This window comes from Uranotaenia lowii, chromosome 2 (genome assembly GCF_029784155.1).
Source record: "Uranotaenia lowii strain MFRU-FL chromosome 2, ASM2978415v1, whole genome shotgun sequence".
In the NCBI taxonomy this organism is placed as follows: domain Eukaryota; kingdom Metazoa; phylum Arthropoda; class Insecta; order Diptera; family Culicidae; genus Uranotaenia; species Uranotaenia lowii.
The window spans coordinates 426,814,971-426,832,570 of record NC_073692.1 but is presented as its reverse complement, the minus strand read 5'-3'; the positions used below and the strand labels follow the sequence as shown (position 1 = coordinate 426,832,570).

Here is a 17,600-nt window from a genome sequence, read left to right as displayed (position 1 = left end):
ACAGACGTTCCAGAAAATGTACTACAGCATAGTGAAGGTAAATAAATATCTAAATCATAGTTTGAAGGAATGAGAGCTGTTGTTGAGGTTCAGTGAATATTTTGAAACATTAACTGACAATAACTGGAAATGGTGAATGGTGGCAAAGATTGGATTACCTGTGGAACAAGCGTCAAACTGTGAAAGTTTCGAGTAAGATTAATCCATTTATTGATTTTTTTTTTAGTTTTCAACCTTGCTTTATCACTTCAAACCCGAATTCTATAGAATCACATGAAGCGTTTGGCAAGGAACTCCACACTTCATTCCTCCCTCTTGTTTCTGTATTTTTTGCGTTTTACATCGCATGGTTGGCCTGGCCGTAGTAGTATCTGCAATGCATGTTCTATGTATCAGATATCTACTATGTTGAAACGAAAATGAGAAACGCAAGCTCCTGGACCCGATAGATTTTGGAGCTATCGTGTTTCCAGCCATGGAGCGACACTGATGAGCCTGGGCAGAGCAAAGGATCTCGTGGGTCTCCCAACTCAGATTCGACCAATTTCTCAGTTGTTTCTGGCTGGACCCGATAGATACTGGCGCTATCGACGGGTAAAGATATCCCGTTATAAACGTGTGAGACACTTTTTATAAAAAAAAATTGTCCTTCACAGCTTATGTTTTTGGGTGTTAGCTGTTCTCCGGTCTCGATCCAAGTGGAAGAGGAAGTTGCTGAACCCAATTTTCCACCCTCCTGAATTTTCCTCCAGACAGGCAGGGGTGTATCGTGGTTCGTATAGTGTTGTGAAAGGCTGTTTGCAGTCCCTGATAAGTGTATTTAGTTTGTTTTTCATTTTACAATTGTGCCATTTCTCCTGCTCCGTTTTCTAGTTTTTCTTATGAAATTTCACTTTTTTCGCATTTCTCATTTATCAATTCAATTTTTATTACGTTTTTAATTTGTTGTGAAACTAGTTATCCAAATGAGCTGAAATTTGGAATATTTCCTGAACACCCTAATGTTAAGAGTAAAGTCCATGACTTTCACTAGCGATGATTTCAGATTTTCCGGAAGGATATCACTTTCAACTGCACTTCAATTTATGTTGAAGATTTATTCTTCTTATGAAACCTAACGATCGGGAGTTTGGATGAAACCATCTGAAAAAGTAGCTGCTGAACGAAAAAAAAAAACAGAATTTAGAATTGACTCATCCGTTACCTAAATAGTAAGGATGTTTTGGTTTTCTTTTTCCGGGATTTTCATCCTCGCGCATGATTCATCCCTTACCTAGTAAAAATACGGCACAGACCTTGAAGCAGTGATAGAACACGTCAACGGTTCAGTAACCGTTCTGTTCCTGTAGTGTAGATACCTGTTGTTACTGGGTTCCAGACGCTCCTTTTAAGGAAATTATCTCTCAATCTTATTCATGTGTTCACTTCATTGATTGGATAAAATTGGCCGTATGCGTAACCATCAAACCAATCTTCAGGTATAGTTCGAGCCAAACGCAACCGGTAGCAAGATCGATCATTATCATTTTGCGTTAGTTCATTAGCCGTAGAAAATTGTGTAGATCCAAACAAAGTTCATAAATCATTTCGATTGAACCATTTTTTTCACTTTTCTTTTGGTATCGTTTTGTTTTGATCATGGGTCTACGTCAAACGTGTTGTTTTTTGCTGCTCGTTGCGTTTATCTCAACACAATTTGATATCACTAACACACGATATGTGTATCGAGCGTAGCGTATGTCATAGGCTTGAAGCGGTTTTTTTTTATTCTGGTATCTGATAATTTGTTTATTTTTACAAATTGTGATTACGCTTCGGTGGCTTTCAATTTGTTTGATTTGATAAATTTTATCAATAATAAGTTGATTTTTGATGGCAAAAATTTAGTTTCGGAGTATTTTTATCGAAAAACAGCCACCTTTCAATGCGCAAGACACCCCCCTATGCTGCGCAATGATGAAATTGTAAACATTCCTGCCAGTTAAACGATGACCTAAGCATCTACCTCACAATTGTGTTAGTGATGTATGAGGGCCCAGCTGACTTCTGGCTGGGATATTAATTCACCCTTCACACACCGTAGGTTTACTTATCTTTTTTTTCTGAACGCTGACTGAGTTGTTTACAGAATTGAATGTGGAGCATTATGTGTGACTGTGGGTGTATTTGTTGGACCACGTAGAAGCGCTTTTAAATGGGAATGTTGAATGACATTTGAATCAACAATGTTTTTAGTTTCGTACTGTAACTCGAGTATATCGGTCGGAATATCTCTGAACGGAAAACCAATCATTGAACGCCTCTGTTTGAACAACCGATACGGCACACGTAATCAAATATTATGTGTTATGTCGCGCTCCGATAAACGCTGAATTCCTCAAAACCAGAAGAGGAATTCCTTTCAACTATATAATATTTGCACTCGATTTGTTCTCAATACAATCAATTGATGTGACACGGTTGAAAGTGAAATTGTGCCTTTCTGGCAAGATTTATGTTGCCATTTCGTGAAGTTATTGATCTTGAGTTTGAGGAATCATGTGAATGGTGGTTTTTGTTGTATTAGTATTTACATAGTTGAACGAAGTGAATCAAAAATAATACGCAAATAGTTGCGAATCGATAGGTTGGTGATCCGAACGAAGTTATGTGAAGTACGAGCAATTGACGGAAGAAATTCTCGCTTAATTGGATCAATCTTCAAGAGAAAATATTTTCTCAATTACTAACCGATAGTTGATTTGAGTTAGTTTGAGTTGATTTAAATTTAGCAAAAATGATGCAAGCCAACAAAAGTCAAATTCGCTATAGCTTTCATTAGATTTCGGTATTACGTGACATAGCTTTTGCAATGGTGCAGATCTTAACAATATTGAAAAAGTTAATTTTATCTTAAGCCAAAACGTGTACTATGTTTAAATCAAAATAATTCTTTATTGGTTGAAGATCAAAACTTTGTTATCTCAACAAGGATAGAGATGTTAAAATTTAAGAAAAAAAAATGCAGATATTTTTATATTATTGTTATTTTCTGATAACAAAATGAAATTAAACCCTTTGGCAGGCTCAAATTGTTTTCCGACTCTCGAATCGTTGGCGTGAGTGATACACATAACATTCTCGAGTGCATTCATTTTGAAAAGCAGGGTATACGATTTGCATTTCCTTTTATCTTTTGCCAATCTCAGAAATGTAGCGGATGCGAGGTAGTGTTAGTTAGTAACCGCATTAGTAGTGGTAGTAACAACCACCCAGTAGTAGCAGCCTCAGTAGATTATGCGATAAAGGTGTTTTTGATGTAAACAATTTGAAAAATTCCAACTATGTGAGTCAATGTGATGATGACCTCAAAACTCGCGTATTGCAATTTAAATTGAAATAATGAAATATTACCAGCCGAAGACTGCAAGTACATGTTTATCGTGAACTGTCCAAAAACAAAACAAATAAATCAACGTGTACTTCAACATTTTACGTTCTTCTCAACTCAACGCTAATTTTTGTTTTTTCTTTCCTTTTCTTTTTTTCTAGTGATGCACATTTGTGATTGAATCAATTGTATGTGATAACCAAAGTGATGATAAGTTTATTTAAAATGCAAACGTTTACTTTACGAAAATGTATCGCACTGTATGTGTTTTTGGTATTGACACCTCTAGGAGTATTAACAGGTAATTATGATTGTTTCCTTTATTGATTATCATGCTTATAATTTTAAAGCTTATTTTTACGCATTTTTTACTTAAAAAAAAATTCCAAGTTTCCGAAGTTTTCCATTTCTAAAAATGTCCATTTGCAATTATTTTTTAGTTCGCTTTTCATTCAAGTATTTAATCATAGTAGAAACATTGTTGAGTTTTGTGTTCCTATACTTTATTCGATTATTTTCTAATTTCGATAAATTGGCCAGGATATGATTTTAGTTCGAATTGGTGTTATTTTTCGCCTGGTACCTTTGAACAAAATTATCATTTACTTCACATTGAAAAGGCTATCGTAAAAAAGGTTAATTATTGTGAAACAAACTGGTAAAATTATCACGCTGCAGGACAATATTGTTCTCGAGCAGATTATATCACGGAGAAGGGCTACGTTCATATAGGACATTTGATCATTTAAAAAAAAAAAAAGAAAATGCAGTTACGCTTTAACTTTCCAAAAGCATGGGATTTTTTTTGAATGTCGGAAATTAAAATTGCCTTTGACAGTTGGTCTCATAGGGCCAATTCTTATTCTTTTTCACAAAAATGTTTTGAGAAAACTGATATGAGAAATATCAGTGAGCTCATGAAAGGAAGAAAATAATGTCTGAATCTCGATTGGATTGGATTGTTCAAGTCTGCATATGAATAAATGGATGCTCGAAAGACATACTTTCATGAAATATGTTTGATATGTTTAGCTTCTATAGTATGTAGATTTAACAAAAAATCTTAACAAAAAATACCGTTAAATATGATGAATCGGGACAGTTTTTGGATTATTTTCGTAATATGTATTTCTGTCAAATGCAGCTATTTCAGCTCCTATCTTGCTTAAGATGGTGTTTTTTGTGGACCTGAACTAAACTAACTAACTAAAGAATTGGGAAAAAGTAGTACAGATTTTTCACTCGCTAACCTTAAAAATTGCCAAACAACAAGAGTGTGTTCATGTAAGCTTTCATTATTTTAAAAGCAGATTACGTTTTTTGTTTTGTGGAATTTTTTTTTCTATCCCCAATGATCATCTTTTCCTTAATCCATTCTTACATTAGAAAAAATGCTACTGATGGTGCCTAAATCTAGGGGCAAAATTTGTTAAACTACTTTAAGATTTTTTTCTTCAGTTTTACTATCCACTCTTTAGTGGTAAATTGATTCGGACGTTGCTTCCCGACAGTAGCATGGATCGGAATGACCACTTAGAGACTCTTCGGAAGTTCCTTTTATTTTAAACGATTTCTTATTTTGCACGTACATAACAATCGTTTTAAAAAAGATTCCAGTCCCTTGTCCCACGATTGGTAGGCCAAAGGATGTTTCGTTAAAATGTGTCACCTCACCTTACCATTCGAAGAAGGCAAGGTGTCGAAACAATCGGCATCTCTGCAAATTTGCTCTCCCCTATCCAACGCACTATTCGGGAAAAAATCTATCGGGTTATCTAGAAAATAAATTTTGTCTTCGATAGAAATGATTATTAGACTGAGTCGATTTGGGGTCATTTTTGAATTCCTCAAACCCTGGGGTCTCAAAAGCTTCGTTTTGGCCCAAAACTCATCCATGATTTTTTGCAGAATTTTTAAGTAACGTTTACATGAGTAAATTTGAACTTTTAGGTTTGTATGGGAAAATTGGATATTTTGTACTGAAAAATCAACATAATTTTTGTTTCTTCTGTGCAACCGAGTTTGCGCATGGTTTTTGTGCCAATTTATAAATGCAGTGCCACTGCAGTAGTTATAAAGCCACTGCAGTGGTGCACTGAACTGATCGGGTGATGTCTCCGGCAAGTTCGAATTCATTTTTGCCGATAAGTTTGCAAGAAAGTGTTTGATCTGGCAAGGTATTTGCAGCTGCGGACGAAAAACCCCGGTTTTTTGTGAAAAACAAGACCACAGAGTCCGAAATGTACAAGAAGGAGTGCCTGAAAAACGTTTTTTTTCGTACATTATATCTCACAAAGGACCAGTAGGTAAAGTTTTAGCCAGATTTGGCAAGCTGCACTACAGTAAAAACGTACTACAGTGGTATCGGGCCAACGGGTGGATTTTGTCGAAAAGGACATCAACCCACCCAACTGCCCTCAATTCCGCCCTATCGAAAAATTTTGGGCAATTGTCAAACAGAAGATGAAAAAGAATGGTAGGAAGACTCGGGATGTAACAGAGATGAAGAGATTGTGGAACAAAATGGCCGCTGAGGTCAGCGAATAGGGTGTCCAAACTATTACGAATGGTACTCGACGAAAAGTTCAAAAATTCATCTAAACAACATCGGAATAATTTTTTTATAATTTTTCCTTTAAAGTGCCATAAAAACCCTACATTTTGATTACAAAATATTTTTATTTCGTTTACATAGCTCCGAGATAGACCCGTTTCAATGCGTCCAGATTTGTAGTAATCCATGCTTTATTACCGCTCTCTGTTAATTTGCTTGTTAATTTGTCTTGTTAATTTTCTACAGCTTTGCTAGCTGATTCTAGATAATTTTTATTATAAATTTTCAAAATTTCTCCAAAATTTAACATTTTTGCCAAAAACATTGATTGAAAATCGTTTTTATTGTTATTTTTATTTATACGTTTTTGAAGTTATTATATATTTTTGAGAATCTTTAAACATCAAAGCTCAAAAATGTTAAATTTGAAGTTTTTTTTAACTATGCTCATGTATTTTGTTGTAAATAGACCCCCGATCGATTTTTTCTGTGAATAGTGCGTTGAATAGGAGAAAATCTCATCTCAAATGTGGCAAATTTTTAGAGTTATCGATTTTTTTCTTGAATTTTTTCTCAAAAAGACACCGTGTAGGTAGTGGTTGGTAGAATAATGACTGAACGCGCGGATTGTCAAAAAACAAAACAAAAATTCAAAATTTAGAGTAGAAGGTAGATCTAAAAGCTTTGAAAGCAGATTTACCAGGAAGATCAATTTTTGATACACAACGGAGATACTTTTGCGATCTTCAAAAGTTATGAATTCTGCCATCACATAGTTTAAACGGTCAGAATCATAGCACAAAACAAAACAAAAATTCAAAATTTAGAGTAGAAGAGTAGAATCTAAAAGATTTGAAAGCCGATTTACCAGGAAGGTCCATTTTTGATTCAAAGTATTATTTGCTTAAAAATTGCTTTCAAATTCGAGCACTTACCTTTTTTATCTTCAGTTGAATTCGTAGAATTATAGCACCATTAATTACACTTTGGAACTATGCAGGTTATATTCTAATGCCAAACGGCTGCTGCATAAATTATTATGGGTGATCGGTACTGTACCGGTCAGGAAATACCATCCATACTCTTAGTTTTTAATATGTGTCTAATTTATGTTCACTTGACACTGTAATTAATTTGCTCGAAAACACCACTATTTGTATATGTACCCTAGGATAAGCATAACTCTCTCTTAACATAAAAGCTTTCTTCGAGAGAGTATGAAACCGCTCATAGAATAGAAAGTAAGCCATTTTTAGAATAGAATAGATTGTAACGTTGAATACTACACACGGATTTTTCACTTCGCTAATAAATTAGTAATTAGTCCAATAAAGCGACTTTCAATAAGTGCATCCGAAATCAAGTGATAGTAGTAGAACCGCAATCGAATTGCGAAGTGTTTTCAACACATCAACGTACACCCCCAAGTGCAAACGAAATCTTCCCCCCGAAGGGGCGATCAGCTGCTGTGCCATCAATTGTGCGACTCACCTGGAGTTCCTGTGTTGGTGGATGCCGTCGACTGGAGACGGAAAGAAATTCCCCGAAATCCGAACCCCCCCATCGGCCGTGCCCGAACATTTGGTCCTTCGAGCCGGATTCGAGGACAGAAGCTCATCTGGACCAGCATTGGAATCCAACATTCGCCATCTTCGGAAGCGCAGTAGCAGCTGTGGTTTGTACAATCACATCAAGGTAGGCCATTTTGTGATATACTCACCGTGAATATAATATTCAGGCCCATTATTCACTTGGCCAACATAAATTTGTCCAATAATTGCAATTGCAACAGCAGCAATTAGAATCAAGTTGGTGATTGATATTTATTAGAACCAAAACAAACGGCAATTACACTGTCTCACAAAATTTTGAGGTTTCACACTGGAGCACAAAAGTTTTGGAACAAGTTTTTTTAAATAAAACTTTTTGAGGAGAAATTGCATTGGATAAATAAAGGCGTGCTGTAGAACGAATTGCAAGTGCATTTAGCCTGTTGCACTTTACAGTGTCGGTCAAAATAATAGCGACACTTCGGAAACTACATTTTTTGGAGAAATTGCAAATCACTTTTGGTTTCAAATCGTAACAGTTGTGTTACAACATTGCTGGGTGCTGTTCATACGAGTTGCTGACTACAGTACGGTCCAAAAAGATAGCAACATCTACAAAATAAAAATAAATTTGGGAATTCTATTTGCGAGAAAATATCCGAAAGTCAATCATTGGTGGTGTGTCCGGTATTTTTGGTGTCAACAAGTGTGATTCGAGTGGTGGTAATATGGCTAGCAAGGCGGAGAAGAAATTAGCAGCGGACCTTCTGACGCGACGACGAGCGTGTGCCGAGCGAGATGTGGTGGAGAAGTTCATTGCGGAGTACACCTATGAACGGGATTGTTGCCAGGTTGCGGTGCGTTTGGAGGCGCTAAACAAGTGCAACGAGCTGTTCCTGAACGTGCAGAATGATATTGAGCTGGGCGATCACGAAGAGAGGTTTGAAGGTCATCTAGAGTTTCGGGCGGATTTTGAGGATCGATTCTGCAGGGCGAAAGGTTTTTTGCTGTCCAAACTGGAAAGTAGGGAGCATCCGTTGAGTTCGACGATCATGCACGCATCGTCTTCACACAACATGTCTGCTAGTTTCCACCATCGTTTGCCGAAAATCGATCTGCCGAAGTTCAGCGGAGATGAGTCGCGTTGGATCTCGTTTCGTGATAACTTTATCTCAATGATCCACTGCAACGAAGATATTCCGATCGTGAACAAGCTGCAATATCTTATACAGTCACTGGAGGGAGAAGCTAAGAAGCCGTTTGAGTCTGTGGACATCCAAGCGGACAACTATTCGTCGACATGGGATGCACTGAAGAAGCGGTACGATAATAAACGGTTTCTCAGGAAGGAATTGTTTCGAGGCCTGTACAATCTCCCATCGATAAAGCGTGAGTCAGCACAGGACCTCAACACTCTGGTTGATGACTTTCAGCGACATGTCAAGGCATTGGGAAAATTGGGCGAGCCAGTAGAGCACTGGGACACTCCACTTATTTTCATTCTTTCGAATAAATTGGATGCAGCAACGATCCGCGCTTGGGAGCAAGATACTCGTCAAAAGGACGAAGTAAAGTACGACGAGCTCATCGATTTTTTGATCCAACATGTTCGAATGCTGAAATCCGTTGCCAGTGATCTGCAGCACCGTTCAACAGTGTTGACTGTTTCCAGGGTGGCCGGACAAACACCGAAGAAGCCGTCAGCGATCAAATCCGTCGTCAACGCAGCAACATCCGAGTCACAATCCAGCACACAACAGTGTCACTGTTGTTCCAAAACGCACCCTTTGCACCAGTGTCCAGCATTCAAGAAGCTGTCGATCTCCCAGCGGCGAGAACTAGTTACGAGGCACAGTCTTTGCCGAAACTGCTTCCGTTCAAATCACCAGGCACGAGCGTGCAAGTCGAAGTTTGTTTGTAGAAACTGCCAAGCTAAGCACCACACTATGTTGCACGATCAACCAGCCCCGCAACCCACGTCGGCGATTCAAGGCACCAGTGGTTCACTCAGCCCGCCAGCAATCAACTTATCTGTGCATTCCAACTCGACGGTTCTACTGGAAACAGTTGCGCTTCTAGTGGTCGATCGGTATGGAAGGCAAATTCCAGCACGCGCTCTTCTGGATTCTGCAGCGATGTCTAACTTTATTACGAAGAAGCTGGCGAACGAGCTCGCCACTAGACAAAGCCCCGTGGACATCTCAGTTGCGGGAATAGGAGAGTCCGTCAAGCGCATCAAGCACCAGCTAACGGCCAAGATAGTTTCCAGGAACAGTGACTTCTCCACCACACTCGATTTTCTAGTTATGAGGAAGCCGACATCAAATCTGCCCACAATACCTATCGACACATCTACGTGGAACATTCCTGAAGTGCCTTTGGCGGATGTCCATTTCAATGTTCCAGCTACGATCGATATAATCATCGGTGGAGAGTGCTATCACGAGCTCCACACCGGCGTTCGCCAATCTCTTGGCAACGGATTCCCGTTCTTGGTGGACACACACTTTGGCTGGACAGTTTCCGGCAAGGTAACGACCGGCTCCACCACCGCACCACGAGCGTGCTACATCTCCGCCGTTGACCAGAACTTGGACTGTACTCTGGAACGTTTCTGGGAGCTGGACACCGTCGATGAAGGCCAAAACCTCTCAGCAGAAGAACGGAAGTGCGAAGAGATTTTTGCCAGCACCACCACTCGAAATCACGATGGAAGGTACGTCGTACGGCTGCCCCGGACTGATGATTCCCAGATCACCCTTGGAGACTCTCGCATGATCGCAATTCGCCGGTTCTACAGCTTAGAACGCCGCCTACCGCGAGATGACTCCACCAAAATGGCCTACCACAAATTCATCGAAGAATACGCACAACTTGAACACATGTTTAAGATAGATCCTGTCGTCGATAACAAACCACACTGCTATCTGCCACATCACCCGGTCTTCAAGGAAGCCAGCACAACCACCAAGGTACGCGTGGTATTCGACGCTTCTTGCAAGACCACATCCGGGTATTCGCTGAACGATATGCTGCTCGTCGGTCCGGTCGTCCAACAGGATCTGCTGTCCATCACCCTTCGATTCCGTACAAAGGCCATCGCTCTTGTGGCGGACATTGAAAAAATGTACCGTCAAGTTAATTTACATCCCGATGATCAGCCCTTTCATCGAATCCTTTGGAGGGAGAACCCTTCTGAACCGTTGGATACTTACGAACTCCGCACCGTTACTTACGGAACCGCTTCAGTTCCGTACCTGGCAACTCGTGTTTTGAAGCAGCTAGCCATTGATGAAGGAGATAGGTTCCCAGTCGCAGCCGAAGCCATCGATGACTACTACATGGATGATTTACTATCCGGTGCCAACGATCTAGAGTCCGCTATACAAAAACGCCGCCAGATGTCCACGATGTGTCAGTCTGCCGGATTTCAGCTGAGAAAGTGGGCTTCTAACAACCGATCGGCTCTTGTAGACGTTCCATCTGCAGACCTTGCCATCGATCCACTGCATGACTTGAACGAAGATCAATCGGTATCGACTCTCGGCCTAGTTTGGGATACTCGAACTGATATGCTGCGGTTCAACATCAACCTTCCACTTCCTGCGTCGGTGCTGACCAAGAGGAAAGTAATCTCCTACATAGCGAGGATTTTCGATCCGCTGGGCCTCGTCGGGCCAGCTATAACACTGGCCAAGCTGTTCATGCAACAGTTGTGGCGACTTAGATCAGAAAAGGACGAACCGTACGATTGGGATCGGCCTCTGCCTTCGAAGCTGCAGGAGGAGTGGAAGCAGTTCCATGCAACGCTCTACATTTTAGCCGATATTCGAATTCCTCGGTTTGTCAACGGATATGCAGATTGTTCGATCCAGCTCCATTTCTTCTGTGACGCATCTGAAGCTGCATATGGATCTTGTTGCTTCGTTCGTTCCGAGTTTGCTGGCGAAATCAGAGTGCGGTTGTTGACCTCCAAATCCAAGGTTGCTCCTTTGGCCAAGAAACATTCGATTGCACGTTTGGAGCTATGCGCAGCTGTTCTATCCACAAAGTTGTTCCGGAAGGTACAAGGCGCGATTGGGTCATCAGAACACGTTTATTTCTGGTCTGACTCAACCACAGTCCTCCAATGGTTGAGGTCGCCACCGCATCGATGGAGAACCTTTGTTGCCAATCGCGTTACTGCTATCCAGACTGGCACTGAAGGTTTCAATTGGAGACACGTCCCGGGAGTGCAGAATCCAGCCGACGAACTTTCTCGTGGACTACAGCCCTCCGATCTTCTCAACCAAGCTCGATGGTGGAACGGTCCAGATTGGCTGTCGTCGTCATCGGAATATTGGCCACGATGTGTTTTGCCGGAGAATGATTCACCAGAGGTCGCTGAAGAAAGTCCTTCTGTCAGTTTAGCTGCCACCGTTTCCGAAAAAGAGGATTTTGCAGACCAGCTGTTCACTCGGTATTCAACGTTCAAGCGACTCAACCGGGTAACAGCCGCTTGTATCAAATACATCAAGGCACTCCAAGCTGCAGCTATAAGGAGGAAAAATCAACTAGTTACGCCGTTCCCTACACCCAATGAGTTAGCGATCGTCTACCTTTCAGCTGAAGATTTAGCCGAGGCAGATCGTGCGCTGCTCCGATTAGCCCAGTCACAGCTATACGCGGAAGAGCTCTCCGAGTTCCAAAACCCCAAACGTACAAGAAATCCGCTGTCGTCGCAGTTACGATACCTACGTCCTTTCCTCTGTGATGATGGTATTATTCGCGTTGGTGGTCGCCTAAGGAATGCAGACGTTGCGCAGAGTGTCAAACATCCAGCAGTTCTCTCGGCTAAGCATCCACTGGCAAGGCTTATTACGGAGCATTACCATCGAACGCTTTTGCATGCTGGACCGCAGCTGATGATTGCCACTATTCGCCAAAGATACTGGATTCATGGAGGAAGAAATTTAGCTCGCCAAACGTACCATGGCTGTATGAAATGCTTTCGGCAGAAGCCGACCCTCGTTGAGCAAAGCTCCGCAGATCTACCAAAATCCCGTGTGATCCAAGATCGTCCATTCGCTGTGTGTGGAGTCGACTATTTCGGGCCCATTTTTATCAAGTCACCGATTCGTCGTCATGGTCCAACAAAGGCATATGGTGCCATTTTCGTATGTTTCGTTACGAAGGCCGTTCACATTGAGTTGGTGTCGGATCTGTCAACGCCCGCCTTTCTATCAGCACTTCGTCGCTTCGTTGCCCGTCGCAGTCGCCCGAGGGAAATTCATTCGGACAACGGAACAGCTTTCAAAGGTGCATCGAACGCTCTTCACCGATTGTACGACATGCTGAAGAAAAACAGCGAAGACAGGGAGCAGATATTCAACTGGTGTGCAACGGAAAGAATCCAGTGGAAATTCATTCCCCCGCGAGCTCCGCATTTCGGTGGATTATGGGAAGCTGCAGTGAAGTCTGCCAAACACCATATTCTACGTGAGATAGGACACACGAACATGAGCTACGAGGACATGACCACACTGCTCGCTGAAGTGGAGATGTGCCTTAATTCACGTCCAATCACCCCGATCCCGACGGAAACCGATGATCTCGAGGTGTTAACTCCAGGACACTTCCTTGTGGGCACCAACTTGCAAGCCGTTGACGATGTGGATGTTACTGCAAAGCCCGACAACCATCTCGACCATTGGAAGCTCACCACAAAACGGATGCAGGGTATCTGGGCTCGTTGGTATCCCGAATATCTCGCCCAACTACAAACTCGCGCTAGGAAGGGGAGCAAATCGGCGGTTCCGGTGGAGGTTGGAAAAATCGTGGTAATCAAGGAAGACAACTTACCACCAGCCTTGTGGCCACTAGGTCGCATCACAAAACTTCATCCCGGCCGAGATGGAGTTGTTCGTGTTGTGGGACTGAAGACAGCCAAGCGTGATGACGTCGTCAGAGCGGTGAACCGGATAGCCATCTTACCCACCGCCAGCATCCAAGACGTTGACCCGACAACCACCGAAGATTAGCAGAAACTACAAAGACCGGTAGAGCACGCCGAACGTGCTCAACGCGCTAATGGAGCGCTATCAGGTGATTAGCGTTCCAAATTTATTCTTTAAACCGTTCGATCTACCGGGTCTTTGCTGCTTCCAGATCCGTATGTGTCCTGTAGAGCCTAGCCATTGTTCGTTTCAACGAGATCAATCTCCAAAGACCGGCAGAGCACGCCGAATGTGTCTCGATGCGCATTCCAAGCGCTAAAAGGTGATTAGCGTTCCAATATATCTACTTTACCGTTCGATCTACCGGATCTTTGCTGTTTACAGATCCCTAGATGCCCTGTTAAGCCTGCCATTTTTTCAACAAGATTGATCTTCAAAGACCGGTAGAGCACACCGAATGTAGCTCAACGCGCATTGTGAGCGCTAATAGGTGATTAGCGTTCCAATATTTCACTTTTTCTCGTTCGATCTACCTGGTCTTCGTTGATTTCAGATCCTATCTCAATCATTACTCCATTAATATTCCGTCACCATGTACCAAGCCGCAACGCAGAATCTTCAAAGACCGGTAGAGCACGCCGAACGTTGCTCAACGCGCTAAAGGAGCGCTAACAGGTGATTAGCGTTCCTATTACCTTAATCCAAATCGTTCGATCTACCGGGTCTTTTATCGATTCCAGACCGTCCACTGTCGTACATCGTCGCAGTTCCTTCGTTCACCAGCATTATAGCCGATCGAGATCGCCCACATACATCCACATGGTAGCAGAATCTACAAAGATCGGTAGAGCACGCCGAACGTTGCTCAACGCGCTAATGGGGCGCTAACAGGTGATTAGCGTTCCTATAACCTTACCCTACGCCGTTCGGTCTACCGGGTCTTTTTTTTATGTTCACAGATTCTGCACCAGTGCCGAAGCAGAGTCCTCGATGTGCGACGTGTCAGCTGCGTTTCTTGGTCCAACCGTGTCTCCTGGTTCAGCCGGGTACCTTGGTCCAACTATGTCCCCTGATCCAACGGTGTCGCATGGTCCAACCGACTGAGGAGGCCGTAATCAAGTGGTCCGAAATGCGTTGAAACAGCAGTTTCAAGGTGGCCGGAATGATCGGTACTGTACCGGTCAGGAAATACCATCCATACTCTTAGTTTTTAATATGTGTCTAATTTATGTTCACTTGACACTGTAATTAATTTGCTCGAAAACACCACTATTTGTATATGTACCCTAGGATAAGCATAACTCTCTCTTAACATAAAAGCTTTCTTCGAGAGAGTATGAAACCGCTCATAGAATAGAAAGTAAGCCATTTTTAGAATAGAATAGATTGTAACGTTGAATACTACACACGGATTTTTCACTTCGCTAATAAATTAGTAATTAGTCCAATAAAGCGACTTTCAATAAGTGCATCCGAAATCAAGTGATAGTAGTAGAACCGCAATCGAATTGCGAAGTGTTTTCAACACATCAACGTACACCCCCAAGTGCAAACGAAATCTTCCCCCCGAAGGGGCGATCAGCTGCTGTGCCATCAATTGTGCGACTCACCTGGAGTTCCTGTGTTGGTGGATGCCGTCGACTGGAGACGGAAAGAAATTCCCCGAAATCCGAACCCCCCCATCGGCCGTGCCCGAACAATGGGTACTCCATTTATCATAAAAACTTTTGTAGCAAAGTGTCGCAATCGGTGGTTCCGGGTGTCCCGCTGCTCCACATTCTTTTCAATTCAATTAATTTCTCACCTTTAGGAGTCACTGCTGCTGATTGTTTGTTTTGGTTTGGCTTTCTGGTGAAAAAAGAAGGAATGGCTTTGGAAGCGCAGATCTTTACGGCTGTTGCGGCTGATTGTTTGTTTTGGTTAGGCTTTCCGGTGGAAACGACGGAATTGGCATAGGAAGTGCAGATTTTTAAGGCTTCTGCTGCTGATTGTTTGTTATGATTATGCTTTCCTGTGGAAAAAGACGGAATGGCTTTGGATGCGCAGATTATGACTGTTGCTGCTGTTTGTTTGTTTTGCTTTGGCTTCCCGGTTGAAAAGGACGGAATTGATATGGAGGCGCAGATTTTTAGGCAGCTTCTGCTGATTGTTTACTTTGATTTTTCCTACCGGTGGAAAAAAGACGGAATTGGCTAAAAAAGCGCAGATTTTTAAGGCTGCTGCTGATTGTTTTTGATTATTTGGCCTTTAGGTGGATAGAGACGGAATGGATTTGGAAGCATAGATCTACAGGACTGTTGCGGTTGATTGTTTGTTATGCTTTGGCCATCCGGTGGAAAAAGACGAAATTGGCATAGGAAGTGCAGATTTTTAAGGCTGCTGCTACTAATTGTTTGTTATGATTTTGCTTTCCTGCGGAAAAAGACTATTGTTGCTGTTTGTTTGTTTTGGTTTTGGCGTCCTGGTGGAAAAAGACGGAATTGGCTTAGGAAGTACAGATTTCTAAGGCTGCTGCTGCTGATTGCTTGTTTTGGTTTGGCTGACTTTCCGGTGGAAAAAGACGAAATGGATTTGAAGGACAGATTTTCGGGCAGCTTCTGCTGATTGTTTACTTCGATTTGGCCTTCCGGTGGAAATAGACGGATTTGGCTTAGAATGTGCTGATTTTGAAGGCTGGTGCTGTTGATTGTTTGCTTTGATTTGGTCTTCCGGTTTAAAAAAGTTGGAATTGGAATTTAGAAGCGCAGACTTTCCAGCTCAGCCAATTGAAGACGATTCCTGGGACAATTTAGAACTTGTTTGGATTCGCATTGATTTCGGAGATCGGAATCTCTACTTGTGCGTATTGTACGTGCCCCCTGGCCCTTCTGGAGACTTGGCTTTAGCTGAATCTTTTTCGCTCTGCCTCTCTAAAGTAAGCTCAATTTGCTCTCCGGCAGACGACATACTCATCATCGGCGACTTCAATCAACCTGGTTTGAAATGGTGCTCCTCCCCAAGCAGCTTTTTATTTCCGGATCCTGCTCGTTCTTCATTCTCGACATCCTCCAACATCTTCCTAGACTCCTTGAGTACCGCGACTCTTCGACAGATCATCCAGCCTTAGTGATTTCACTCGATATCACAAAAATACTTGGCTCACAAGAGAAAACCGCATCTTTCTATCACGATTTTAAGAACGTTGACTTCCCTGCAATCCATTGGTTGCAAGGCTGAGCTCGATTTCTGTGATCCCAATGCAGCTGCCGAGACGTTTGCGAACATCCTGAACCTATATCATCGATCGCCATGTGCCGAAGACTTCGGAGACTTAAGACGGCTAAGCAGCGCGCACTACGCAACTACAACAAACACAAGTCCCTCTACACCAGTGGTTGAATTTTGCTGAGCATGAATTGATCAACCTTCTCTCGCTCACTGCTTTACTCGGAGGCAAAGGTTGCTTTGAGGCAGCGAAAACGACAAAACCGATGATGCATACGCTCTCAATATGGCCCGCCTTCAAGAAGCAGTATACATTCGAGGCAGCGAATCCTAAAAACCAAACGAATGGCTCTCACTCATCTCCTGTTACATTCTTGAGGGAACCGAATTCAAAAGGCAGAGCAAACTCGACTCTCCTCGTTTGTGCCTGGATCGAATACCCGAGGTTTTTCTGCTATTGCTATTATTGCACAGCAACCACACGCAGGCAGCTAGTTTTTTCGTTTCTTTTTCCTCCCCCCTCTTTGCACTATACGTTGCGGTTGAGGGCCGTGCAACGCAATAAGTTCGGTTGTTTTTGTTGTTGCCTCAACCTTTGCGGCGAGGTTGAAGATGTTCTCCTCAACGACAGCTGTCGGCTGGAGTTATTCAAATTCAACAACGTAAATGAGTATGTGTGCCTCGTCTTCTTCATGCATCATGTAGCAACCGAACGTTGAGAGAGTTCGTTCGGGGCAGCAAACGGATAGTGTCTCTCAGAGCAGATCCTCCTCATGGGGGGAGGTTTGAATGAATGTATATGTATCGTCTCCTGTATAGCTATGCGAGGCCTCAAAGTGTGTATTTTGAATGCCTCTGATGAGAAAATTGGTGAGGATTTCAATCACTGCTCTATACTAAGGACAAATATCGCAAATTGAATTCTGCCTATAAGAAAGCCAGTAAGCGTTGCTACTAGAATTATATCAATCGGTTACAACAGAATT

The 17,600-nt window shown here is 42.3% G+C and overlaps 2 protein-coding genes across 9 annotated transcripts in view; one reads left to right on the top strand and one right to left on the bottom strand.

Annotated features, from left to right (window-relative positions):
- The window catches only part of LOC129742315 (40S ribosomal protein S12), a 244,334-nt gene that overhangs the window by 30,147 nt on the left and 196,587 nt on the right, over positions 1-17,600 (bottom strand). The window lies entirely within an intron of this gene.
- LOC129742312 (cysteine-rich motor neuron 1 protein-like) overlaps positions 1-17,600 on the top strand; it is a 34,907-nt gene that overhangs the window by 12,273 nt on the left and 5,034 nt on the right. For 2 of the 8 annotated variants that reach the window (XR_008736525.1, XM_055734198.1), the window contains one exon: positions 3,532-3,671. The exons of 1 other annotated variant lie outside the window; for it this stretch is intronic. Coding sequence is in view for 6 of the 7 variants with exons in the window: in XM_055734198.1 (XP_055590173.1) it covers positions 3,578-3,671 (94 nt within the window). In the remaining variant the exon portion in view is untranslated. 5 more of the 8 variants (XM_055734199.1, XM_055734196.1, XM_055734201.1 and 2 more) reach the window with 5 other exon arrangements.